At 45.9% G+C, this 26,393-nt stretch overlaps 3 protein-coding genes across 4 annotated transcripts; 2 read left to right on the top strand and 1 right to left on the bottom strand.

The window, feature by feature from the left end:
• Positions 1 to 347: 347 nt before the first annotated feature.
• On the top strand, positions 348 to 17,981 carry LOC108041555 (hormone receptor 4). Its single transcript, XM_017119482.2, is given in 8 exon segments — positions 348 to 821; positions 9,106 to 10,259; positions 10,261 to 11,957; positions 12,662 to 12,810; positions 12,888 to 14,294; positions 14,373 to 14,494; positions 14,595 to 15,738; positions 15,829 to 17,981. Coding segments are annotated over 8 exon segments (6,423 nt in total). The 5' UTR covers positions 348 to 796; the 3' UTR covers positions 16,554 to 17,981.
• Positions 3,219 to 5,261, top strand: LOC123038003 (myb-like protein F). Of its 2 annotated transcripts, none has more exons than XM_044461358.1 (3): positions 3,219 to 3,624; positions 3,835 to 4,998; positions 5,177 to 5,261. In XM_044461358.1, the coding sequence occupies exons 2-3, from the start codon at positions 4,047 to 4,049 to the stop codon at positions 5,215 to 5,217; spliced, it is 993 nt and encodes a 330-aa protein (XP_044317293.1). In that variant the 5' UTR covers positions 3,219 to 3,624; positions 3,835 to 4,046; the 3' UTR covers positions 5,218 to 5,261. The 2 variants fall into 2 exon arrangements, with proteins under 2 accessions (XP_044317293.1, XP_044317292.1); XM_044461357.1 differs by having other exon boundaries at positions 3,763 to 4,998.
• Positions 17,982 to 20,221: 2,240 nt separating the features above from the next.
• LOC108041556 (putative GPI-anchor transamidase) lies at positions 20,222 to 21,981 on the bottom strand. Its single transcript, XM_017119486.2, has 5 exons — positions 21,363 to 21,981; positions 20,832 to 20,949; positions 20,658 to 20,768; positions 20,434 to 20,594; positions 20,222 to 20,381 (listed from the first exon to the last, which is right to left on the bottom strand). Exons 1-5 carry the CDS (start codon positions 21,935 to 21,937, stop codon positions 20,291 to 20,293), a joined length of 1,056 nt encoding a protein of 351 aa, XP_016974975.1. The 5' UTR covers positions 21,938 to 21,981; the 3' UTR covers positions 20,222 to 20,290.
• Positions 21,982 to 26,393: the final 4,412 nt, after the last annotated feature.

Genomic DNA, 26,393 nt, shown 5'->3' with positions numbered 1-26,393 from the left:
TTTCGATTAGTGGGTTAGTTGGGTTTCTTGAGCAGTGTCTCTCTTTTAAGCTCTCCGCTGTTCTCGGTTCTCAGTTCTCTGCTTCTCTGCGTCTCTGCTTCTCAGTTCCCAGTTCTCTGGGTCTCTGGGTCTGCTTGACAATTTCGCTACGCGGCTGTTTTGGTGGCTGCCAGTTGCACATTTCCGTTATATCCGTCAGCCAGCAGTCGCAGTCGCAGCCAAAGCGCACACACTGCGTATGAGTAATATTCGCCTAACGAAACCAAACAACCAAACCAAAAAAATATAGCAAAAAAATCCACAATTAATCACGCAATTACATAAAAAAAAATTGCAATAGTCAAAGATAAGTCAAAGCCAAAACTTGAAGAAAAAAATATAAAAAAATAAAATAAGAAAGAAAAAAAATTAAGAAAAAAAGAGTAAGGTGAGAGGGGAGCAAGTGCAGCGCTGCCAACGGCGACGGCGACGCGGGCAGCGGCACGGGCTTTGTTTTGGCTTCAGTTTTGGCCCAGCAGCTTCGACTTCAGTTCGATTCGTGATTCGTGATTCGTGGTTCGCAGCTCTTAAGGCGCGCAAAGAAAAGCTCGAGCAGGCCCAAACCAACAGCAGAACAATATATATATTTTTTTGAAGTGAGTTCTAGACTTGAGTGTTGGAAACTATGTGGTTGCTACCACGCGCAGTGGGCCACTGAAAAGAAGAGTTCGAAATCGGGCTGACAAATAAAAGTTGCAAAATACAAAAACCAGGAGCCCCCAAGACGTCAAGCAAACAACAACAACAACAACCAGCTATGCCTGGCCCGGCTTTGTGGTCCGGTGAGTGATCTTTTATTTGCAAAAATACAAATCTTATTTTGGGTTAAAGCATGGAGAGCAGCTCTCTTTCTCTCTCTCTAGCGATCGTCCGCCCTCTCTCGAGAGAGAGATCGCAGACAAGAGAGTCGCGCTGAAATTGCAAGTTGCACATGCACACATTTCCGCATGCCGTCTCTCTTTCGCCTGCGATCCATGAATCAAGAACCCAGCAGCAACAACAATAAACTTTCACTTCAGCAGAGCGCGAAACGAGAGTGAGGGGGGGAAGGGGGGGCGAAGCGAAAAGAAAGAGACAGGGGCATGAGCTGTTGGCCAAAGGCTTCCTGGCATTGCAACTTGCTGCAGCCGCAGCAGCAGCAGCAGCAATCAGGTCTTAACACATTTGTTGCTGCTGCTGCTGCTAGGTTGCTCATTATAAAGTCGTAAGCCATTTACGTTGTGTGAGTGCGAGGCAAAATGTCAGTGAGCAATAAGGAAATGAAATGTGCGCCAAACAATTATTGTATGTTGTTGTTGCTGTTGCTGTTGCTGTTGCTGTTGCTGCTGGCAGCAGTTGAAATCGAAAGTGCCGTCAGACAATGGTCAACGAACGTATGGAAAGGGCATTAGAGAAATGCTGGTGTGGGTGCAATGCAAAGGCACAACGTGAAATGTAAATAATAAGTAATGCGAAACATAAGCCACATTTCTTTTTGGCCATTTCGCCATTCATGACATTGCTTCTGGTTGGCGTAAAGTTGACTGGCGTTTGTCCATATGTCTGCTGGAACTTTGGCAGGCTGTCCGTTTGTCAATTGTCCTTTAAACGTATCAGGTTGTCCGCTATTGAAGTTGTCCGTTTGTCCGGCAACAAATTTGTCTGTTTGTCCGCCGATAAACTTGTTTGATAAATGGTTAACCTCTTGTTAACGAACTGATAAGTTTAACAGATCGTTCGTTTTTCTTCCGATAAACTTGTACGTTCTTCAATTTGTCCGTTTAAACTCTGGTTTCTTGTCCGTTTGTCCGATTGATCCGCATTGCTGTTGATGTTGCTGTTGCTATTACTTCTCGTGTTGCTGCTGCGTTTGCCATTACTGTCGTTGTTGCTGCCGTTTTCTGCTTTGCTTTTCCTTTGCTGTGCTGTGCTTTTTGCTCTCGACGTTGCGCAATCGCTTGTCATTGTCCATTGTTGAGTTGCTGCCGCCGCCGTCGTTGTCGTTGCTCTAATTCAAATTAACTTTTACCTTTCCACACACATTTTCACCCCCTCGCTCGCTATCTCTATCCCTCTCTGTCTCGTTCGGGCCTTCTGCCACCGATCGTAGAACTCCATTGCCAGAGAGAGATGGAGAGAGAGCAGGAAGCAACAATGTATGCTGCAACTGCAACTGCAACAGCAATGGCTGATGTTGCTGCTGTTACTGGCTCTCTCGGCGGCAGGAAAGTGTCTGCTTCGAAAGAGCTTTTGCGGAGGCCACCCCTCTCTGGACTCCTGGAACTCACCCTCCGCCCCACGCCCATCCCCACCCCCTATGTCGAAAGTGCAATGGCACAGTTTTGCTCGGAAGGCAAAAAAACAAAGATGAAGGGTGGCCGCCTCTCCCCGAAATGGGAGTTAGCATGAAAGTTGGAGAGCTTTCGTCGGGGGAACTAGGAAAGCTTTTCGCTAGCAATGACAGTGCCCCTGCCCCTAGACCACCCCCTACCCCCAGCCCCTTTCACCCCCTTCCCCTAAGCTTGCCGGTCAACGTCCACAGCAATACACTAACACACCAGCAACATATGCAACTTGTGTTGCTGCTGTGTGAATTCTAATTTGAATGCAATGCTTAGGCAAGGGAAAAAGAGAGCGAGAGAGATGGAGCTAGAAAGGAGAAAGGAGAAAGAGAGGGGGAGTGGGGGAGCAAGGGAGCGAGGGAGAGTGAAGTTTAGTGGCAGCTAGAACTTAGTTGCAGTTGCAATTGCGATTGCAATGAACTCCAGCCGGTGGGTGGAAATGGGGATGGAAATGTTAATGGAGGGTGGGTGGTGAAAGGGGAGTGAGAGAGAGAAAGAGAGCGAGAAGGGGACAGAAAACAAGCTGACGTCGACGTCGCTGCCAAAGCATAACTATGACGTCGCTGCTCGCAGGCTAGTGTCAGTGTGTGAGTGTGCTTTCAGTGTTTTTGTACGTTTTGTCTATTGGTTTTCATTTTCGTTCGCTGCCGACGTCGACGTCGACGCTTCTAATGCCCGATCGCGATAGACAGACAGACAGAGAGAGAGAGAGAGAGGGACAGAGAGAGAGAGAGGGAGAGAGCGAGCGGTGGAACAGTGGAGCGATAGGGGGAGGGGGGGAGTCCACGCCTGCGCCGACAGCGACGCCGGCAGCGGCAGCAGCAGCATTTCGTGGCTGCTGCTTTCTTTCGCTCGCTTACTCCTTTCATTTCACTTTATTTCGTTCGCATGTACGCACGTTGGCCGCGGAGCAACATCTCCCCGAAACAAAAACCAAAAAACAAAAAAAAAACAAAAGCCAAAAAATATACAACAGCAACAATAGCAACAACACGGCAGCAGCCGTCGCTCAGACGCGGAACTTGGCTCGAACTTTAGTTTGGTTTCAGTGGCCAGTGCCAGTGCCAGTGGCCCAGTGGCTAAAGTGCGGCGGAATCGGGCGAATCGGTTGACGGTGAACGGTTCACGGTTTACGGTTTACGGTTGACACCTATCGGTTAAGCTCGCGCTAAAAACCCTTTTTTTTAATGTTGTCAAAGCTTAAGTGGTATTGAAAACATCAAATTATATGTAAATTATAGGCAAGAATCGAAAGCCAAGAGTGGTATGTGCCCTTAGTTTTGACCCAAGACCCAAGATCTAAGAACAAACAATCCCCTGACACCCCCACACTACACACACACACACCAACTCACCCACCCACCAACACACACACACACACACAGTCTCATTTCAATCTCAGTCTCATTTCGAGGATCAAAAAAGGAGGATCAAAATATCAATCGATTCATTATGTTTATATATTTTTTTGGAGTGATTTAAGTTTGGCAATGGACGCAGACTTCTTCTTCTAATCGACCCAAGGGATTTCATGTTTTATGTATGCTTTAGAAGAAGAAGTTCATAAACAAATGGTTGTTGTGATCGAAAGTGTTCTGAAATGTGTTTGAAAATCGGTGTTTGCCCAGCCAGAATGGCCCAGCACTCGTTTGTCCGCCTGTACCTGCCCACCTAGAAGCTGCCCAAATGAATGCCCAGCAGCCGCTGATCCTCGACCCCAAGGCCAGTGTCGCTGCTTCGGTAGCCGCAGAAGCGGCCAAGAACACGGAGGCGGAGGCCACGGAAGCGGCATCGGCATCGTCATTGGCGGACCCCTATCCGCAGCTGAACGGCGGTCACGAGGAGCAGCGGGTCAATGGCAATCACGGCTGCCGGCGGGACGAGGATCAGCCGGATCGCCTGGATCGCCAGGATGACGCCACCAACAAGCTGACCATTATCAAGACACCGCTGAACAAAACCCTGCTCAAGAAGTGCAACAGCAATGGCAGCCTGCAACTGCCACATAGCAACAATGGCAACAGCAGCAGCAGCAACATCAATAACAGCCGCAACATCAGCAGCAACAACAGCAACAACAACAACAGCAGCAGCAGCAATAACAACAACAGCGCGGCGAGCGGCGACGTCGACGGCGCCTGCGATTCCGGTTTGCAAAGCGGAAATAGCAATGAACAAGAACCATTTGCCAACGATCGCCATCATCACATTCACCACCACCACCACCACTATCATCATCATCATGGCGGCGATAAAGGCGAGGCGAGCGGCGATGTTGCATCCTCATCGTCCACGGATTTGACCCAGGTCAAGGAAGAGCCCACTGGAGCACTGGAAAATGACAATCATTTAAAATCAGGTGGAGGAGGAGCAGCAGCAACAGCAGCAGCAGCAGCAGCAACAGCAGCAACGCCTGCAACGGTGGCTACAACACCTGCGGCCACTTGCAGTCCCAGCAAGTGCAACAAGTGCAATTCACACAACAACAACAGCAACTGCAACAATAACAACAATACCATCAACAACAACAACAATAATAATAATAATACAAGCAACAATACCAACAACAACAACAATAACCATTACAGCAATTACAATAACTATTATAAGAAAAAGTCTCGTATGCCGCCCATTTGCCGTTAGTATTGCATCCATCTCTATATACTCTACTATACCCCTAAATCATACTTAATCATAAATGCGTAAGAACACCAAACAAACACCCACCCAAAAACCACCGCCCACCACCCCCTTGGTTGCCCTTTACCACACCCATTACTTATGCTCTCCCACTCTTACCAACCACAAAATTTCAGTCAACAACAATCAAACACCCCCTCAACCCAACCCCCCCTAAAAAAAAAAAACAAAAAGTGCACTAAACTGGAGCAACCAATAATTGGCCAAGAAAACAAGACTTCAAGACATTGAAAGACCAACCCAAAAAGCCCACCCCCAAGAGCACCCCACTCGAAACCACCCACAACCACCCACTGGAATGCATCCTGCCACTGGCACTCTGCTCTGCAGCTCAAAGGGCAGCGGGCGGGGACAGACGCAGGCTAGATGCTTCCCGAACGAGTCACAATAATACCAAAAATCCAAACAAATACAAAATCCAAATCAAAATCTAAATCAAAATCAAATGAAAAAAAAACAAAAAACCCACTATCAAACACACACAAAAGCAAATGCAAAAGCAAAAGCAAACTGAGAAACAACATCAGCAAAACAAGACAAACATCAACAATCGGCAAAGAAGATAATTTTTTGTTTTTATCAAAATTTGAGCAATCGGCAAAGACAAGAAAAAACGAAATTATGACATCCATAGGTAAATTTGTGACTATATCCCAAAACCAAAATCAAAATCACTAACATTAGACATAGAATACTTCCCACACAAACCAATCCGATCAAAAGGTTATCTTGGAGGTTAGAAATCTTAGCCCTAGTTCGCGCCCTCCAAGTTTTCCTTTTGACCAGCGCTTTTCCCACTTCCCAAAGCACATCAATTGATTAATATTTAATGGACTCCTAAGCCATTAAACCCACTTACTAACCAGTTAATAAAATACAACTTTGTAACTTGTAACTGATTGATGGGGAAACTGTAATATAGTCTGTTGACGATTATACAAATATTTGTATTCTGATTTTGAAAACCGAACTAATAGTTAAATCTTTAGATTATCAACATTCAAATCTTTAGGTAGGTCTTAAATTGAATCGATATTTTTGGTGTAGTTGGAACTTGTAAGATAACTTATCTTTAATATCATATTTTTAAATTCGACAAACTTCTGCACTTTTAGAGTCAAGTAAATCACCTACTGAAATTATTATTTATTGTTACGTTCAAATTTCACAGATTCCATATTAAGTTTTGTTCAAAATCTTTAGATTAATAAAGGTTAATTAAATGTTAAGGCTATAGATAAGCTTTAAATATTTATACAAACTGGGGGCATGTATTGATAGGTTGTTGGGTTCTAAAGATAAAAGTATTAGTGTGGAATTGATTAGACCGAATCAGTAATCAATTGATGTAGTAATTAGGCTCTCCTTATTAGCAACTCTTTGGCATTCCAGTTGATACCAGGTAGAAAGTCTTACCTAACTATTTACTTAAACACCTTACCATCGTTCTTGACTTTTCGATGACTATTCCCAAAACTTTCTCTCCATTTCTCGCTCATTCTGGTTAGATCTCCCCATCGATCACGATTTAATCGCACCAATCCCTCAAGTTATTCAGTTAGGCAAGAGTTACGATTAGATGGAAAACTATCATCATTTTCTGGCTAGTTTCTGTTTGCCTCGAATGCAGTTTCAGTCCTCTGTGGATCTGGGAAACAGGTACCTTCGACTTTATACATAGGTATATCTATTCCCCATATGCCCGCGCGTATCTGAAGTATCTAGTGTGTATACAGTTGCGTGTAGAAGTCGGCTGTCGGCAGTTGACTCCACGCGTACACACACACACGCACACAGGGGCGAAAAGATATAGACGCAGAGAGGCACGCATGGTTTTATTGTTTAGAATAATCTTGCGCTTGATAATGAAAATAGGTCAAATTTTAAAAATACACACACAAACGACATTGTCGTCGGCACTGCCGACGAGTCACCCGAGAGAACTTTTGCCGCCCGAAGCCACATACATATATGGTTTATCTCTCGGCCTGTGAGTGTGTGTGTGTGTGAGTGCGTGAAGAGATCGCCATTGGATAGGTGGTAGGTGGGGGGAAAAGCGAGGGGGGGGCAGTGCGAGTGGGAGGGAAGCGATCGGGGGTATATGGCATGGGAATCAGAATTGGAATCGAAGTCGGATTCGGATTCGGAATGGGAGAGGGAAAAGTCGTTGCTGGGCCTACGCACCAAGTGACCGAATCGAATCGAATCGGCCAGATAGAGAAGGAGATAGCGAAAGGGATCGAGGGAGCAAGGGAGCGAGGTAGCAAGGGAGCGAGGGAGCAAGGGAGCGAGGGAGCAAGGGAGCAAGGGAGAGATAAAGGGGGAGATTTAGAAGGGAACGGGCGATCGAAAGTTCAACTATTGCAACTGCACAAAGCAATTATGAGTGGTTTTTAAACATGGTTCGAAACTTTTTATGGTTTGATACATACTTCGTTCTAAACAGTAACAGATAGATTTGTGGATAATAAAACTTTGGATTATAAGATATATAAATTTTTTCTGAAATTCAAAGTTCAAGTTGAAAATCATTAATGTTTACATTGGTTGAATTTTTGGCTGCAAATTTATTTTGGCTTTTCCAAATTAATTAAATTAAAATTTGTACATTTAATTATTCGAATATTTGAAAAAGACTCAATAAAATCTTAATAAACAGTAGAACATTTAAAAAAAAAAGGCATATTTTTTTCCATCGTAAATAGAATAATCGTAAAGAATAGATTTTCAAATGATGTACATTTTGGGACTCTTACTTTACCCCCAACCAATTTCTAAAGTTGTTTGTAAGGTGCTTCATCATTAATATTGTTAAAAATTAAGATTTTTTTAAAATGATCAACAACTTTGATTGCACTTTTCTTATCCCTAAAGAAACTAACAAAAGTTTTTTCCAACTAAAAACGATTTGTTCATTTCATGATTGAAAAGTGTAAAAACCAAATAATTTATATTTTCTAAGATCAATTCGATTTGTACAAAGTAATCTTATCCAGGCAGTCTTATTTTCCTCTGTCTAACAAAAAGCCACTCACCAAATACCCACGCCCCTTGCAACATATATTTATTGCATTGTAATCTGTTGATCGTCAAGCTGAATGATAGCACAAGAGCAACAGCTCGACCGACAGCAGCAACATCAATGCCCAGCAGCAACATCCACGAACAGCAGCAACATGCGCGGTAACAGCAAACAATAAAGTGAAGAAGAAGCTTTGACCCATTTTGGGGAAAGAGTTCTGGTTTGGGGGAGCAACCATATATCATAGTGCTCGGATCTGAGACTGCTGATCGATCAAGCTCATGTAATTAACCGAATTCCTCATATCTCGGCTTCTTTTTCGACCAAATCTTTGGCTTTTTGCTCGCCTTAACCAGTTATTCGCTGGCTTCTTTTTTTCTGACTTTTGGCAGCTGTTGCTGCTAGTGGGGAAGTAAATGCAAATCGCTCGGCTTTTTGTTTATATTCCGTCAGCAAATCAATGCAAAAACAAAATTCGGAAAAGAAAAGAAACTTCCGCAACAAATTTATGCGAACTTATGTATATATGCATAGCAACCACGCATTATGTGGCTGAGAATTTCTCAAGCTCAAGTCGATGATCTAGGAATTAGTTATATATTTTATTATCTATGCGCTGTATTTGACGCAAAGTGTATCAGGATATGTTTCTTAGTTTGAAATGGGTAGAAAATAGTTTCGCCCACAGAAATAGTAATGTTTATACATTATTTTTAAACATATTATAAAATTAACTTGCTATCAAAAAATAATGATAATAACAACTATTAAGAATTTAGTGTTCAACGATATTAGATATCATATGAATATGCGAAACGGGAAATGATTCTTCTTAAAATGAACATAGATTTTAAGTGACAATTTTTGGAGGACCTAAATTTAAAGTCCAATTTATCCAGCATATGTTTTATATTTATTTGTATGGGATACACGTATAACTGGAATCCAGTCAAGAGTTCGATTTTATATGATCCCGAACATGTTGGCCAACCACTAAGTTCAACTCCTCTTATCACCCATTAGGAATTATGACACTGAGCCGTGGCCCGTACAGCGAGCTCGATAAAATGAGCCTTTTTCAAGACCTCAAACTCAAACGGCGGAAAATCGATTCGCGATGCAGCAGTGACGGCGAGTCCATAGCGGACACGTCCACCTCGTCGCCGGATCTGCTGGCGCCCATGTCGCCGAAGCTCTGCGACAGCGGTTCGGCGACGGCGGCGTCGGCGGGGGCGTCCCTGCCCCTGCCCCTCCCGCTAACCCTGCCACTGCCCCTGCCGATGACCCTGCCACTGCCCATGTCGCTGCCCCTGCCCCTCGCGGCCTCCTCGTCGGCGGTCACCGTTTCGCTGGCAGCGGTCGTGGCGGCAGTGGCCGAAACAGGAGGAGCGGGAGGATTGGGCGGAGCAGCGGGAACAGCGGTGACGGCCTCGGGAGCGGGACCCTGCGTCTCCACCTCCTCGACGACGGCGGCAGCGGCCACATCCTCGACCTCCTCGCTCTCGTCCGCCTCCTCCACATCCTCCTCCACGTCCTCCAGCACCTCCTCCGCCTCGCCGACGGCCGGAGCCTCCTCCACGGCCACCTGCCCCGCCAGCAGCAGTAGCAGTAGTGGCAAAGGGGGCAGCATCAAGCAGGAGCACACGGAGATCCACTCCTCGAGCAGTGCGATCTCGGCGGCGGCCGCCTCCTCGGTGATGTCACCGCCGCCCGCAGAGCCGGCGAGATCCAGTCCAGCCACGCCCGATGTGGGCGGACCAGCTGGCGCAGGAGGAGGAGGAGCAGCCGGTGGAGGAGCAGGAGGAGGAGCAGCCACCGGCGGCGGAGCAACGCAAGGAGTTGCAATCAACGAACACCAAAACAATGGCAACGGCAGCGGCGGCAGCAGTCGCGCCTCGCCCGATTCGCTGGAGGAGAAGCCCTCGACCACGACGACGACGGGTCGTCCAACGGTGACGCCCACAAATGGAGTGCTGTCCTCCGCCTCGGCGGGATCGGGATCGGGGAGCAGCGTGATCCGCTCCGTGAAGGAGGAGCGCCTGCTCAGTGTGTCCAGCAAGATGCTGGCCTTCCACCAGCAGCGCGAGCAGGAGACCAAAGCAGCGGCGGCGGCAGCGGCAGCGGCAGCAGCGGGACATGTGACGGTTCTGGTGACGCCATCGCGGATCAAGTCAGAGCCCCCCGCCGCCAGCCTCGCCCTCCTCCACATCCAGTACGCAGAGGGAAAGGGAGCGCGAGCGGGAACGAGAACGGGAAAGGGAAAGAGATCGGGAAAGGGAAAGGGAGCGAGATCGGGAGCGGGATCGAGAGAGGGAGCGGGAGCGGGAACAGTCCATCAGCTCCTCCCAGCAGCATCTGAGCCGCGTCTCCGCCAGTCCACCCACTCAGCTGTCCCACGGCAGTTTGGGACCCACCATCGTCCAGACGCACCATCTCCACCAGCAACTCACCCAGCCACTGACGCTGCGCAAGAGCAGCCCGCCCACAGAGCACCTGCTCAGCCAGTCCATGCAGCACCTCACCCAGCAGCAGCAGCTCCACCTGCACCACCTGCTCGGCCAGCAGCAGCAGCAACAGCAGCAGCAACAGGCGTCGCATCCGCAGCAGCAGCAGCACTCGCCCCACTCTTTGGTGCGGGTGAAGAAGGAGCCGAACGTGGGCCAGCGGCACCTGTCGCCGCACCACCCGCAACAGTCGCCGCACCTGCAGCACCACCAGCAGCAACAGCAGCAGCAGCAGCAGCAGCACCTGCACCAGCAGCAGCAGCAACAGCAGCAGCAGCAACACCACCAGCAGCAACAGCCACAGGCCCTGGCCCTGATGCACCCCGCCTCGCTGGCGCTGAGGAACAGCAACCGGGACGCGGCCATCCTGTTCCGGGTGAAGAGCGAGGTGCACCAGCAGGTGGCCGCCGGACTGCCGCACCTCATGCAGTCCGCCGGCGGGGCAGCGGCGGCAGCAGCGGCCGCAGTGGCCGCCCAGCGGATGGTCTGCTTCAGCAATGCCAGGATCAACGGGGTGAAGCCGGAGGTGATTGGCGGCCCGCTGGGCAACCTGCGACCCGTGGGCGTGGGAGTGGGCGGCGGCAATGGGGGCGGCTCCGTGCAGTGCCCCTCGCCGCACCCCTCCTCCTCATCATCATCCTCGCAGCTGTCGCCGCAGACGCCCTCGCAGACGCCGCCCCGCGGCACGCCCACCGTCATCATGGGCGAGAGCTGCGGGGTGCGCACCATGGTCTGGGGCTACGAGCCGCCGCCGCCCTCGGTGGGCCAGCCACATGGCCAGCATCCGCAGCAGCAGCAGCAGTCGCCCCACCACCAGTCGCAGCAGCAACAGCAGTCGCAGCAGCAGCAGCAGTCCCAGCAGCAACAGCAGCAGCAGCAGCAACAGCAGCAGCAGTCGCAGCAGCAGCAGCAGCAACATTGCCTGTCCTCGCCCTCGGCGGGATCCTCCTCCGGCGGCGGTTCGGTTTCGGGGGGTGGGGTGGGCGGACCGCTCACGCCCTCCTCGGTGACGCCGCAGAACAACGAGGAGGCCGCCCAGCTGCTGCTATCCCTCGGACAGACGCGCATCCAGGACATGCGGGCCCGACCACACCCCTTCCGCACCCCGCACGCCCTCAACATGGAGCGCCTGTGGGCCGGCGACTACTCGCAACTGCCACCTGGCCAGCTGCAAGCGCTCAACCTGAGCGCCCAGCAGCAGCAGTGGGGCAGCAGCAACTCCACGGGTCTGGGCGGCGTGGGCGGCGGTCTGGGCGGACGCGGTTTGGAGGCGCCACACGAGCCCACCGACGAGGACGAGCAGCCACTCGTGTGCATGATCTGCGAGGACAAGGCCACCGGCCTGCACTACGGCATCATCACGTGCGAAGGGTGAGTGCTTAACAGCCATCTATAAATACAACTCACTATTAATTTGCTTAAATATTAGGAGAACTTAGATTAGAGAAATCATTCTATTAAATAAGTTTGGGACACTTCAAACAATTAAATACAAATGACTATTAATTAGCTTAAATATTAGTAGAACTTTGATTATAGACACTTTACAAATGAATTATTCAAACTAAGAACAATAAACCATCTATAAATACAAAAACTATTAATTGGCTTAAATATTAGTAGAACTTTGATTATAAAAAAAATTGTGACACTTTAAATTCACTTTTAAAGTAATGTGATTATTGAATAAAAGAAATATAATATTCAATTTGTTTTTAAGATTAAATGAAAAAGTTTATGAGTTTGTTTTTTATGACCTTTTGAAAATTAATTGAAGCTATTGATTAAACTCGAGGTCACACGTTAGTTATATTTGTCTTCTAAAAATATTTAGTTAAACAATAAATAAGTATAGAACGTAAATGGATTCCGAATTTAGTTAAATCACTGTTTATAATGAAGGTGTTCATAAAAGAAGGGAGAAGAGGATTGTATATAAGATCACGAGGTTGCGATCTTTAGAAATAATTTTTCAATACAGGAAAACAAGGTCCATCCTTCAACAATCTACAATATATAAAAAAAAAAATTTATAAATAAAAAAAACCCTTTAATGAGATCCATCTAATCCCCAGGTGCAAGGGCTTCTTCAAGCGGACGGTGCAGAACCGACGGGTCTACACCTGCGTGGCGGACGGCACCTGCGAGATAACCAAAGCACAGCGCAACCGTTGTCAGTATTGTCGATTTAAGAAGTGCATCGAGCAGGGCATGGTGCTGCAAGGTGAGTGGGCGGAATCTCCTCGAGGAGCTCCCTTTGCCTAACCAGGACATCCCCTCTTCTCCTTCACCCTCTTTCAGCCGTTCGCGAGGATCGCATGCCCGGCGGACGCAACAGCGGAGCCGTCTACAATCTGTACAAGGTGAAGTACAAGAAGCACAAGAAGACCAACCAGAAGCAGCAGCAGGCCGCCCAGCAGCAACAGCAGCAGCAGCAGGCGGCGCAGCAGCAGCACCAGCAGCAACAGCAACACCAGCAGCACCAGCAACACCAGCAGCAGCAATTGCACTCGCCGCTGCACCACCATCACCATCCGGGCCACCAGTCGCACCACGGCCAGCAGCAGCACCACCCGCAGCTGTCGCCGCACCACCTGTTGTCCCCGCACCAGCAGCAACTTGCCGCCGCGGTGGCAGCAGCTGCGCAGCACCAACAGCAACAGCAGCAGCAACAGCAGCAGCAGCAGCAACAACAGCAGCAGCAGGCCAAGCTGATGGGCGGCGGGGTGGACATGAAGCCCATGTTCCTGGGTCCAGTTCTCAAGCCGGAGCTGCTGCAGGTTCCGCCCATGCACAGTCCGGCGCAGCAGCAGCAGCAGCAGTCGTCGCCGCATCAGGCCTCGCCGCATCTCTCGCTGGGATCGCCCCACCAGCAGCAACAGCAGCAGGGTCAGCACCAGAACCACCACCAGCAGCCAGGTGGAGGAGGCGGTGGAGGAGCGGGCAGCGGAGGAGGAGGAGCCCAACTGCCGCCGCATCTGGTGAACGGAACGATACTGAAGACGGCCCTGACCAATCCCAGCGAGATTGTGCACCTGCGCCATCGCCTCGACTCGGCGGTCAGTTCGTCCAAGGATAGGCAGATCTCGTACGAGCACGCTTTGGCCATGATCCAGACCCTGATCGACTGCGATGCCATGGAGGACATCGCCACGCTGCCGCACTTCAGCGAGTTCCTCGAGGACAAGTCGGAGATTAGCGAGAAGCTGTGCAACATCGGCGACTCGATCGTGCACAAGCTGGTGTCGTGGACGAAGAAGCTGCCCTTCTACCTGGAGATCCCCGTGGAGATCCATACCAAGCTGCTGACCGACAAGTGGCACGAGATCCTCATCCTGACCACGGCCGCCTATCAGGCGCTGCATGGAAAGCGCCGTGGCGCTGAGGGGGCGGCCAGCAGGCATGGCTCGCCGGCGTCGACGCCGCTGGCCACGCCCACCGCCACGCCGCTGAGCACGCCCATAGCCTCGCCCGCCCAGCCGCTCCACAAGGACGACCCGGAGTTCGTCAGCGAGGTAAACTCGCATTTGAGCACCCTGCAAACCTGCCTGACCACGCTGATGGGCCAGCCGATAGCCATGGAGCAGCTGAAGCTGGACGTCGGCCACATGGTGGACAAGATGACCCAGATCACCATCATGTTCCGGCGCATCAAGCTCAAGATGGAGGAGTACGTGTGCCTGAAGGTCTACATACTGCTGAACAAAGGTACGTGGTTCGATTTGCCCAGTTCATTCGTACAGTGCTCATGTTACCCCTTCCCCCTCCGTTCGTTTCTAAATCCAGCAGAAGTGGAACTGGAGAGCATCCAGGAGCGGTACGTCCAGGTGCTGCGCTCCTACCTGCAGAACTCCTCGCCGCAGAATCCGCAGGCGCGGCTCAGCGAGCTGCTCTCGCACATACCAGAGGTAAGTACTGTGGCAACCTCGGTGATCCGATCCGATCCGATCCTCATTCCCGACTAATCCTTGCCCTGTGGCTTGCCCCCTCTCCCCGCCCCTCTTCCAGATCCAGGCTGCGGCCAGTCTGCTGCTCGAGAGCAAGATGTTCTATGTGCCCTTCGTGCTCAACTCGGCGAGCATAAGGTAGCAGATGCTTGAGCACGGCCTGCTGCCCACCGCCAATCACCAGCCGGCGCCACCACCAGGTCCTGATCCGATGCCGATGCCGATGACGATGACGATACCAATCCTCCCGGAGCGGCAGCAGCAGCAGCAACAGGAGCGGCGGCGGAGCAGGCAGCAGCAACACCAGTTGCTGCGCGACCTGCCCAAGATCAAGATCGAGATCGGGGCCCAGCGCGAACCGCAGGAGGAGGAGGAGGAGGAGGAGGAGGTGGATGAACAGGTGGAGCAGCCGCAGCGGGAGCAGGAGATGGAGCAGCAGGAGCAGGAGGAGCGGTCCCGATCTCGATCCCGATCCCGATCCTCGACCGCATCCACGTCCATTTTGAAGACTTCGCTGCTGAGCGGAGCGGCGGCCACATTGGCCACCTTGACGGCGGCTGCCGAGCAGATAGCCCGCTCCTCGGCCAGCAGCGACACGCCCAGGGACTATTCCCAGAGCAGCAGCAACAGCAGCAGCAGCAGCAGCAACAGCAACACTGCCACCACAGCAACAGGGACTTTGGCCAGCGGCAGGACAGGCAGCAGCAACAGTTTAGAAGAGAGCAAAAGACTTGAGCATCAACAGCAACCACAACAGCAGCAACAATATACATCAATACTACACACGGCCTTAATGTCACAGCGTTCCATGCCAGCAGCAACAGCAACAGCAACAGCAGCAGCAACAACGACGGAGACGACAGCAGCAACCACATCGCCCACGCCTGCGCATGTGCTGAAAACAGCGGTGACCTTAGCCAGTCTAAGCGAGATAGCCACTGCACGCCAGCAGCAGCAGCAGCAACAGCAGCAGCAACAACAGCAGCAGCAGCAATTGCTGGCGCTGCAGCAGCAACAACAACAGAAACTGCCCAGAAGGATAATCAACTTTGGCAGCAACCATGCTGCCAACACTGCCACCAAAGGATTGGGAGCTGGAGCTGGAATGGGCATGGCCACAGCAACAGCAACAACTACGGCAACAGCAACAGCAACACCTGGACGCAATCGCCAACTGGGCCTGAGTCAGGGTCAAGTGGCGAATGGTAAGCAGAAAGAATTGTGAGCCTTGTGTTTGCGATAACGTTTGTGTCCATCCCCCTTCCCCCACCCACCCCTCCCCATAACGTTGCCAGCCAGGACAGTGCGTCTGCTCAACGGCAACTGTTGCGGCCGATTGCAGGCGATAGCAGCAACAGGGGCCGGCAGCAACACGGTCAACATTCAGACCCAGACCGACGATGAGTTGCTGCCGCTGCAAGCCATGCCCCCACAACAAGCAGCTCCCACAACAACAGCAACATCCACAACAGCAACAGCAACATCAACAACAACAGCAGCAACATCTTTATCATTATCAGCCACACCATCATCATCATCATCAACAACGATTTCATTAGCAACACGTGCAGCAGCAGCAGCAATGCAGCAGCAGCAGCAACAATGGACTGCCGTGTCGACGACGCCAGCAACAGGAGTGATGATGACGACGACGACGACACAATCACAAGCAACATTAGCACCACAACAACAGCAACGACCACTGCCACAACAACAACAACAATTAAATACGAAAATCAACAGAACAAGAACAGCAACAACAACAACAACAGCACCAACAACACAACACAACCGCAACATCAACAACAACAACAGCAACAACTACAACTTCAACAATAACTATATGAATAACAATAATATTAACGCCGCCACTGCCAGAGCCTCTGCCTCTGTCTCCGCCTCTGCCACAGCCACGCCCACTGCCACGCCCCCGCGCCAACGACAGCCCACGCGCACGCCCACAGCCACCTCAGCTTCTGTTACTGTAGTTGTGTTCAAAACAATGTTACCTGATGACTGAATTATTTTAGAATCGTACACGTAGAGCATGTTTTATTATGATTACCACTATGATTACCACTTACGATTTACGATTACGATTATGATTATGATTACGATTACGATTATGATTATGAGTATGTCTGGATATCATTACCTATTAACTATTCATTAGTTATGGCTTATCGATTATTACTATTATTACTATTACTATTGCTACATGCATAATGTAGAGCCTAATTGATCTATCGTGTATTTTAGTTTGTCTAATTGTTGGATCCCTGTACTATATCCCATACACACACACACTCACCCATATTTGATCCTCACCCCCAAACAATCCATACACACACACACACACAACCGTACTAAGGAAGATATGCATATGCATATGCATACACGCATATGCGAAGTTGAAACATTTTAATCATGTAATTTTTTTTTTGTGTTTTTGCTGAGAGGAGATAAACGATAAGGACGATCAGCAGCAGCAATTTGGAGTGTTAAATTAGTAGGATTATGAGTATGTAGCGAGTACGTAGCGAGTATGTAACGAGAATGTAACGAGTATGTAATGTTTACGTAGCCACAATGCCACACACAGCTATAGCAAGCATTTAGGATGCGTGCATATGTCAGTTATCTATTTTTTTTTAACTAAAACTCTATGTAAAGTATAGGCTCATGCACATATATATTTATATATATAAATTGCATAACAAGAGAGAGAGAGATGGAGTGAGTAGCAGAAGGAGAGCGAAGCAGGGCGGGAGATTCAACCACATAAAGTATAAATAGTAGAGTCCAAGTAGCTAGTTTAGTGTACATCCGTTTTTGGGCAGAGAAGTAGAGCAATTTGTCAATGAGAGGGGGTGGTGGGGTGTGCGGAAACGGTAACGGTAATGGAAACGAAAGTTAGCGCAAAACGGAAACGGAAACGGAAACTGTACTGCCAGATCGGAATCACACATCAACCATTAAGAGAACTTCGCTCGCAACTCTTGCAGAATTATACTGTTAGATACTGTTAGTTATCGAACCCAAAACCTAAAACCCCAAACTCTGACCCACACACACACATACACACACACACACACTATATCTAAGTTAAGAACGCATAATCACATACTACACATAAATTACGCATAGTACATACAACAAGAGAAAGTTTAAGAAGAGAAATGAATAAGAAAAACAAAAAAAACAATGATAAGAAAAGAAAGAAACAAAAGGATTATTTTTTTTTTTTTTGTGTAAGCCCGATTGCGCAATTGTATATCGTAATCATGTTGTCGTCGCAACCCCAAACGCCTATCGGTATTGATGCCCGGATTGTTATCAATATCGTCGTACTACGTTTTATTTTGTAAATGTATTAATTTTGTTGATTTTTTTGCTGTCTGTATACATTTTTTTAACAACATTTTTGAATAAATGTAATTCTTGAATATGTTTTATGTTTTTTATTTACTTTTATACCTTACCCGGCTTCTTGTGCTCCAAAAGTTTTCAGTTTTGATTGGTTTGTATATAGAACAGTGGAGTCCTTCGATTTTTTGAGGTTACTTTAACAAAATTTAAATATTTTTTTAAAATCAAAAAAACTAAGTCAGCATTGGTTCTTGTAGTTATTTTTAAGAAGTAGTTTTTTTGAAAAAGCTTTTATTAAAAATCAATATAAACTCGTCCTAAAAACAAATTTCTACACGTATTCTGCGCGGTTCTTGTTTATCTACTTGGAAATTCCTCAGTGGCGCCACCTGCATTTAGAGGCCCGAAAAAGTATGCACCGGAAACGGCAAATTGGCTAGACCTAAAAGGAAATCGAAGGAATCTCGTGTGAATAGCAAAACCCGTTCACTAGGTCCTTGATCCCCAGTCATGTAACTCCAACCCCCTCCAATCCAGCTCTTTCACATTAATAACGAAACCTAGGGCTAAGGGGAAAAACGGAAATAGAGAAAGTAAGCTAAAAAAAAACACGAAAACAATGTTATTCGAATAAAAAGCGAAGAACAGAAGATGAGAAATAAGCAAGAGTCTGACATCAAATTGCCTTCAAAGCGTTATTTTCGATTTTTTTTCCGTAGAGAGTTTTTTTTACGAGAAAACGATGCAAAAACCAATACGAAATAGCAAATAGCAAGAATATTTAAAGTACGTATATATGTGGATTTATAAGCGATGACATAATAATCAATATATGAACATGGAAAAAAAGGGCAGCGGACGGACGGCTAAAATAATTAACATTTTTTGTAGAGTAAAAGCGGGATAAACAGCGTCTGGAGGGAAAGAGTAAAAAAAAACAAATATTTTTGCACAGCGTGTTATCGAATAAGTGTTAGACTTTAAACATAACTGTAATCGAGATTCAAATCAATCAAAGAACCCCACTCCCCTCCCTTCCCTAACCGACCACCATCCTAAATCCCTTCCCAGTCCTGAAAACCGCCCATTTGATTATTAAGGCTGGGGTCAGATGGAGAACTGCTCCCGCTGGAAAAGAAGAAGTGTCTTTGTAAATACATGAGAACGAGGAGTGGGATTGAGGGGGCCCTTCAAACCCCCGACCCAACCATCTGGCGTCTCGAGATATAACATTAGTTAGCTAATTTTAACGACTTACACTCCCGGATTAACCAACTGCAGTCACCTAACCAGCTACGACTTATCGTAGATGAATGAAACTGTTGTACCCCCCAAAAAAAAACATATAAAAACTTAAATGCTCAACTCACTACTTGACCCACTCACCCACAACCAAAACCAAAACCACACCCACAACCACACCCACAGAAACACCAGCATCCGACTCACTCCGCTTGCCTAGATCCATTTGCATCCTGGGCAGAAACCCATGTCCACCATGTCCCCGTAGTGTATAGCGTGGATGCAATATGAACTTCTTATGGTGCTTAATCTGGATCTTGATCTTGAGGACAACCCAAGCCTACAACTCAAATTATGGGACTGATGCAATGAAACAAAAAGTAAACAAAGAAAAAACAAGTAAAAAAAACAAGTAAAAAAGCAAGGGAGGAAATCTAATTAAAACCGTATATGTATACTAGGTGTATATGTGTATTGATTAAACGATTCAATAATTAAAACGAAGTAGATCCTTCCATATGATAAAAACTGAAAAAAAAATGAGAAAGATGAGGAGTAAACGATAAGAGATCTCGCTTCTGAGGCCATTGTTATGCTCTTTGAATTTGTGTATACCCAAATTAGAAAATTGTGAAACCAAATCCAAAGAAAAAAAATGAAAAGGAAAAACCATAACGAATCGCGGTGCAAAATTATAGAAATACTGTTTTTTTTTGTGCATTTCTAATTCTACATAGCGGTCGCCAGCGACTTTTACCTTTTATATAAGTATACAATAGGTTTTTTGTTTCGTTTTGGATTTGATATGAATGTTACACGATGGATTGATATTGATTGATTGATTAGTGAACGTTTGATGTAGTGGTAACCAAAAAGTATAATTTAACTGATACATTGATGTAATGCATAAGAGAAGGAAACACAAACGGCATCAGAACCGCAAAATGATAATGAAATGAAATGAAAATGAAATGTTAGCAAATATAAAACAGATAGCTAAGACGAACTAAGCCCGTAATTGAGAATTTTTAAAGCACGATTCGAGATCACATATAAATTTAATAAATTACACATGTATTAATAATGAAATGATGTATTTACGAATAAAATTAATATTATCACATGAATCATACAAAGTTGGCCAGTCTATTTAAAAAGCTCGGACGGAAACTGTGACTCCATCACAATTTTAAAGGGCTTCTTGGCCACCGTCTCATCTTTGTCGACGATGAAATCGCTGTAAAGGCTCGGGGTTACAAAGATTTCTGATTTCTGCTTGAAATACTTACTCCTCGTTGGCCAGGGTCACGTTGATGCGATCGGTGGAGACCCGTGTCGGTCGGATGGCTCCAAAAAAGTCGGTGATGGGCACCTTGTGCGGATCCCGGCGGTACAGATCCTTACGCACGCCCACTGTCGAAATGCACACTCGCTTGGGGCACACTTGCAGCTGTTTGAATACATTGGGGTTTATAGTTATAGATCTTTTGGGAAATCCCACAAGGACACTCACAAATTCCCCTATGGTCCGCTTGCTGAAGGGCTGAACTTTCTCCAGGAACTCCAAGGCGTAGTATGTGTAGCGATCGATCATGTACACGCCAATGGATGGATCCACATGGTGCTGCGCGTGGGAATGAGTGTATGAGTATCGTAGGCTGTTTTTTAAACTATATTTCTGACTTACCGACAAGGAATCCTCGCCCACTAGACTACTGGCCACCGCCAGGACATTCGGCGAGGTGAATTTCTCGTACAACGACGCCGCTTGACAAGTGTCCACCATGAAGAACAGCTCGTTGTAACTAAAAAATAGGAGATGGATTATTACACTGAAAATATTTCACCATATCGATCTATAGATTGTATATGGAGGGGTTTTGGAGATATAAAAGCATAGCTCTAGTCCTCGTTTTGCAACAGTTTCTTTACGCCTTACGCACAAACTTGAATTACTGCTGAATTTAACTGTATTGAAGTGCACTTGCTCTTAGAGTTTTGAATGGAAAACATAATCTGGTAAATGGATAAAGGCAAAGCTAACCAAATATATCAAGAAAGAAAGCAGGCTGCAAGGCAGTAGCTCTTGGCTAGTTTATAAACTACATGACAGTAAGTAAGTAGGTAGGAGCAACCTCTTAGGAAGACTCAAATAGTAACGTAAGTTAAATGATGGTACAACTAAGTATTGTGTAAGGGTAAGGGATTGTTGCCGCACCGCTTCTTCTCCCACATCTGCTGTATGCCATCGGCCAGCTCCTGGCTGGTGATTTCCTCCGAGTCCTGGAACTTAAGGAACCCATCGCCGCCGTGTCCTGTGAGGTAGATGAGCACATTGCTGCCGGCGTCCGAGAGCAGCTTCTTGGAGCGCGCAGTGCCGTTCTGGGTGCGCCCGGTCAGCAGTCGCACGAAGTTCTCCACGGTGACCTCGTAGCCGCGGTAGTCCACCTCCACGTCGTCCCCGTACACATTGATGTGCTGGTTGGCATTGTTGTAGACCTGGCCAGGACGCGGGTTCCGGGCGTTGCAGGCCATGTCGTCGGCAATCATCAGAATGATCTGGGAGTCGGGGATGCCCAGCCGCTTCACCGACCGGTAGATGGACAGCACATTGGCCACATGCCGGTAGTTGAACCAGAATCTCGAGGCGTCCACCAGCACCGCCCAGTTGTTGGTGTGCGTGGAGCGCTGGGCGGCGTCCACAAAGCTCTCCGGCAGCACAGAGGTGTCCTCCGCCTCGGCGCGACAGCTGGCGAGGATTAGGGCAGTGATTACCACGAATTTAGCAAACATCGCGCTGACGAATTCGTTGAAAACAAAATACTAGTATATACCATAATAAAAGAAAATACTTAATACTATTAAGTATTTAAAAAACAGAGGACCAATCGATATCAGGATACTCTGTTATCGATAGAATATGTAATAAGGTCATCTTACAGTTGCTTAGCAGAGTTGTTAACATGGGGCGGCCCTGTGCTCAAAAATCTAAAAAATTCTCAACTTAATTTTCTGTTTTTTAATCAAAAGACTGGGAAATAGTGATTTTTCCAAATCAACCTGGAATTGCTGTGACAGCCCATCTCTGCTGCACAAAACCGTCATTACTTTTGATGTGCGTCTTATTTTGGCAATGTTGCAACAAAAAATCCTTTAAAAATTTGTGTTTAAAATATGTTTTTGATGACCAAAATCCAGAAAAAAATAGCTCGTCTTTTCAGTTTTTTTTATCAAAACCCTTGGAAATAATGGTCAAATCTTGGAATGTCATACCTCGTTGAATTCGTTACAAAATTTCCAATCGATTAGTATACTCAGCTCAAAAATTTTATTTTGGCCCAATTTCGCAAATAAATCAAGTGTTACCCCTTATAAAAAATGCAAAAAACGCTGAAAAGATAAAATGTTCCAAATCAACCTGGAATTGATTGTATAGGCTCTCAGCTGCTTAAAACAGTCATTCTTTTGGCTTTACGTCTTAATTTAACAAAGAAACAACAAAAAACCCTTAAAAAATGTGTTTTAATGGCCAAAATCCAGAAAAAACCGCTCGTTTTTTCAGTTTTTTAATCAAAACCCTTGGAAATAATGGCCAAATCTTGGAATGTCATACCTCGTTGAATTCGTTACAAAATTTCCAATCGATTAGTATACTCAGCTCAAAAATTTTATTTTGGCCCAATTTTGGAAAAAAATCAAGTGTTACCCCTTATGAAAAATGCGAAAAACGCTCAAAAAAAAAAAATTTCCAAATCTACCTGGAAATGATTGTATGGGCTCTCAGTTGCTCAAAACAGTCATTCTTTTGGCTTTGCGTCTTAATTTGGCAAAGAAACAACAAAAAACCCTTAAAAAATGTGTTTTAATGGCCAAAATCCAGAAAAAAAACAGCTCGTTATTTCAGTTTTTATCAAAACCCTTGGAAATAATGGTCAGATCTTAGAATATCATACCTCGTTGAATTCGTTACAAAATTTCCAATCCATTGGTATACTCAGCTCAAAAATTTTATTTTGGCCCAATTTTGGAAAAAAATCAAGTGTTACCCCTTATGAAAAATGCGAAAAACGCTCAAAAAATAAAATTTTCCAAATCTACCTGGAAATGATTGTATGGGCTCTCAGTTGCTCAAAACAGTCATTCTTTTGGCTTTGCGTCTTAATTTGGCAAATAAACAACAAAAAAACCCTTAAAAAATGTGTTTTAATGGCCAAAATCCAGAAAAAAACAGCTCGTTATTTCAGTTTTTTATCAAAACCCTTGGAAATAATGGTCAGATCTTAGAATGTCATACCTCGTTGAATTCGTTACAAAATTTCCAATCCATTGGTATACTCAGGTCAAAAATTTTATTTTGGTCCGATTTTGGAAAAAAATCAAGTGTTACCCCTTATAAAAAATGCGAAAAACGCTGAAAAAGTAAAATTTTCCAAATCAACCTGGAATTGATTGTATAGGCTCTCAAAACAGTCATTCTTTTGGGTTTGCGTCTTAATTTGGCAAAGAAACAACAAAAACCCTTAAAAAATGTGTTGTTATGGTCAAGATCCGGAAAAATATAAATCAACAGCCTCATTTACGAATTAAACAATGAACATAAGGTATATATTGTTAAATTTCATGATATGTACAGTTTTAAGTAAATGTCCTATTTAATTGAGAGTGGAAATTAAATTTAGTTTTTTAAGAAAATAAGAAAACTTACAATGAGTAATAATAGGCACCAGTGAAATGGGCACCAAATTCAGGATATAAAAACAAGAGCTTATAATTTAGACAATAAAATAAAATTATTAAGTAATTTACAAACTTGCAAAGCTTATTGTTTTTACAAATATAACAAAAACTGGTCGCGTGAGAATTGAAAATATACAAAAAAATAATATAATGCTTAGGTATATATACTGCCACATCAAAATCGGCATTCAAAAGTAAGCACTCAATATATCGATATGTCGTGAGAGGCATCGAGCTCTAGCCCCACTTGCCGCTGAGAGGAGGGTTGGTAGAAAGAGAGGGGCGGGGGCGAGCGAGTCAGCATGCTTATGTTAATGGGCCAATTTTTCACCAAGGTTTTCTCCCCCTAAATCGCACGAAACCCCACATTTCAAACATAAAACAGTTAGTACTCAGCGAGTACGATCGAATGCCAAAAGAATATACTAGGTTAATGGGACCCCTGTGGGTGAAAAAAGCGCCAGAAAATGGCGCTACAAACCAATATGGCGGCCGTTCGAAACGAAAACGAATGACGCTGCAATGACGAAAAGAGCAGACCGATAAAGAGCGAGGCAAAGGCGAAGAGCGCAAAAAATGTGGCTGTGTGTGTGGCCATAAAAGCCTTGTTTGCGTGTGGAATTTAACTGTTTTCTCGCCGTCTGCGAATTGGGGGGCACTCACACACAGCCACACACCTGGGAAAATGGGAAAAATCTTGCCAAGACAACCACAGACGCAAATACTGGACTTCTGAAAACTCTGCGAATTCGCCGCGATCTCTATTTGGCTCTCCATCGCTCTCTCATTCCCATTCACGTGGGTTTTCATATTTATATGTATGCATATGTATGTTTTTGTGTGCTTCTTTTATCTGTAGTCGTTTTTTTGTGGAGCTTTGGGGCTCTGCCGGAAGTTTTCTTTTTATCCACATATCTCCGATTGCGCTTTGCGCACTTGGCCTATCGGTGCTTCTGCTTTGCTGCGTGGCGTTTCGTCGTCCATTACGTTTTCCAATTGCCTTTGGCGCTGCACACAAACACACAAGGCGTGTGTGTGTATGTGTGCGTTGATGTAAATGTGAGCGCACCGCACAGTAAAGAAACAGAAAAAAACGTTTTCTAGGTGAAATTAATCGAGTGGGCGGAATGCAAAAGCATTTTCCTGACCCAAAACAGGTTTATGTATGAAGAAATTCGATCGATCGATGCCAGGATCAAAAAGGAAGGCCCATTAACCACAATAATCGACCGAATTGGCCTTGGTCTTTATAACTAATTGATGATGTCAGTGGCTAGGGAAAATCGTGTGTCCTGGCCACTCACTTGACCCAGTTCGGGAAAATCGCTTTACGAGCCCCTCGAGAAGCAGTAAAATGAAAAACGAATAGAAGAAGGCTGCATAACAATGTGAAGGCGATGCAAAAAGCTATTGATTTTCCCTCATTTTCACAGCAATTAAGGCTTTTGCCTTTAACCCAGTTACATGTTATCGCAATGGTCCTTGGGTGGGTGGAATAATTCTTGGGTGTTGGCTAAAAAAAAACCGCATAAGGACGCCGCCTGACACTTGCAGGATTCAGTCCCTTAGCACCTTGTGGCTTAGCCTTGGGGAAAAGGAAAATCGGCATGCAACAACCTACGCCACAGCATCGTAAGTTGAGGGAAATATGGGAAAATCCGCAGGACAAGCGAAACGTGCTTGGCCTAGAAAGGCAATCGTTGCTGTTGCTGCTTCTACTTCTACCTTTTTCCCAATTACCACCCCCGTTTTGTTATCCCTGAGTCCTTTTTCGCTTTTTGCCGACGCAACAAAAGACGCATCAGCAGCAGCAACAACCGACGTAGCGGCGAATTAGAGAGGGAGAGAGCGCGCGGCGAAAAAAGAGCGAACAAACATTTGCCAAAAACAACACGTACACCGGGAAAAAACCAACGACGACGTGTGCAATGCCCTATGATAGCCAATATATGTTCTAGATTTGTAGCCCCGTTTCACCTTTTAATAGAAAAGCGGTGTATTTTCTTAAGACCAAATCGATTTGAAGAGTTCTTGAGGAATATTATTGAAGTAATAGATATAGGAAAAATATTTAAGGATTATTATTCCTATATATTTTACAACTTCAATAATATTATATTGATTATCAACACAAAAATATTTAATTAATAGTTCTGTTTCAATTACAGCAATTGGCTTAATTGATAAACTAAATAAAATATTGTTAAGTCCAGGTGCCGGTTATAATGTTTACAGAGAGTACAGATCTGAAATTAAATTATTTATATTAGTTTTCTTGTACGAATAATGTTGTTTATAATACGACATCATTTCGGCCGATAAAGAAATAAGTAAAGAAAGTAATTAAGAATAAGACTTAAGAAAAAGTGTTATGAATATAGAAACCTTGTCGGTACCTATATTTCTATAAACATTTTAAGGAACAATATGGTATAACATCACAAATAATATGCAAGCCATGTAGTTTTAAGAAGCTCGAAACTGTTTATTTGTGTGGTAATATTGCTAATCT

This window comes from Drosophila rhopaloa, unplaced genomic scaffold, assembly GCF_018152115.1.
Source record: "Drosophila rhopaloa isolate 14029-0021.01 unplaced genomic scaffold, ASM1815211v1 contig_3, whole genome shotgun sequence".
NCBI classification, from domain to species: domain Eukaryota; kingdom Metazoa; phylum Arthropoda; class Insecta; order Diptera; family Drosophilidae; genus Drosophila; species Drosophila rhopaloa.
The sequence above is the reverse complement of the archived record's forward strand: the minus strand, read 5'-3'. Positions and strand labels throughout refer to the sequence as shown.

Bases quoted from the DNA above. Each gene is read 5' to 3' on its own strand.
- LOC123038003 (XM_044461358.1), top strand. From the start codon at position 4,047: ATGAATGCCCAGCAGCCGCTGATCCTCGACCCCAAGGCCAGTGTCGCT. The intron at 4,999-5,176 runs GTTAGTATTGCA...ACAAAATTTCAG, and splicing joins TCGTATGCCGCCCATTTGCC to TCAACAACAATCAAACACCC.
- LOC108041556 (XM_017119486.2), bottom strand. From the start codon at position 21,937: ATGTTTGCTAAATTCGTGGTAATCACTGCCCTAATCCTCGCCAGCTGT. The intron at 20,950-21,362 runs GTGCGGCAACAA...CCTATTTTTTAG, and splicing joins CAGATGTGGGAGAAGAAGCG to TTACAACGAGCTGTTCTTCA. The intron at 20,382-20,433 runs GTAAGTATTTCA...GAGCCTTTACAG, and splicing joins GTGACCCTGGCCAACGAGGA to CGATTTCATCGTCGACAAAG.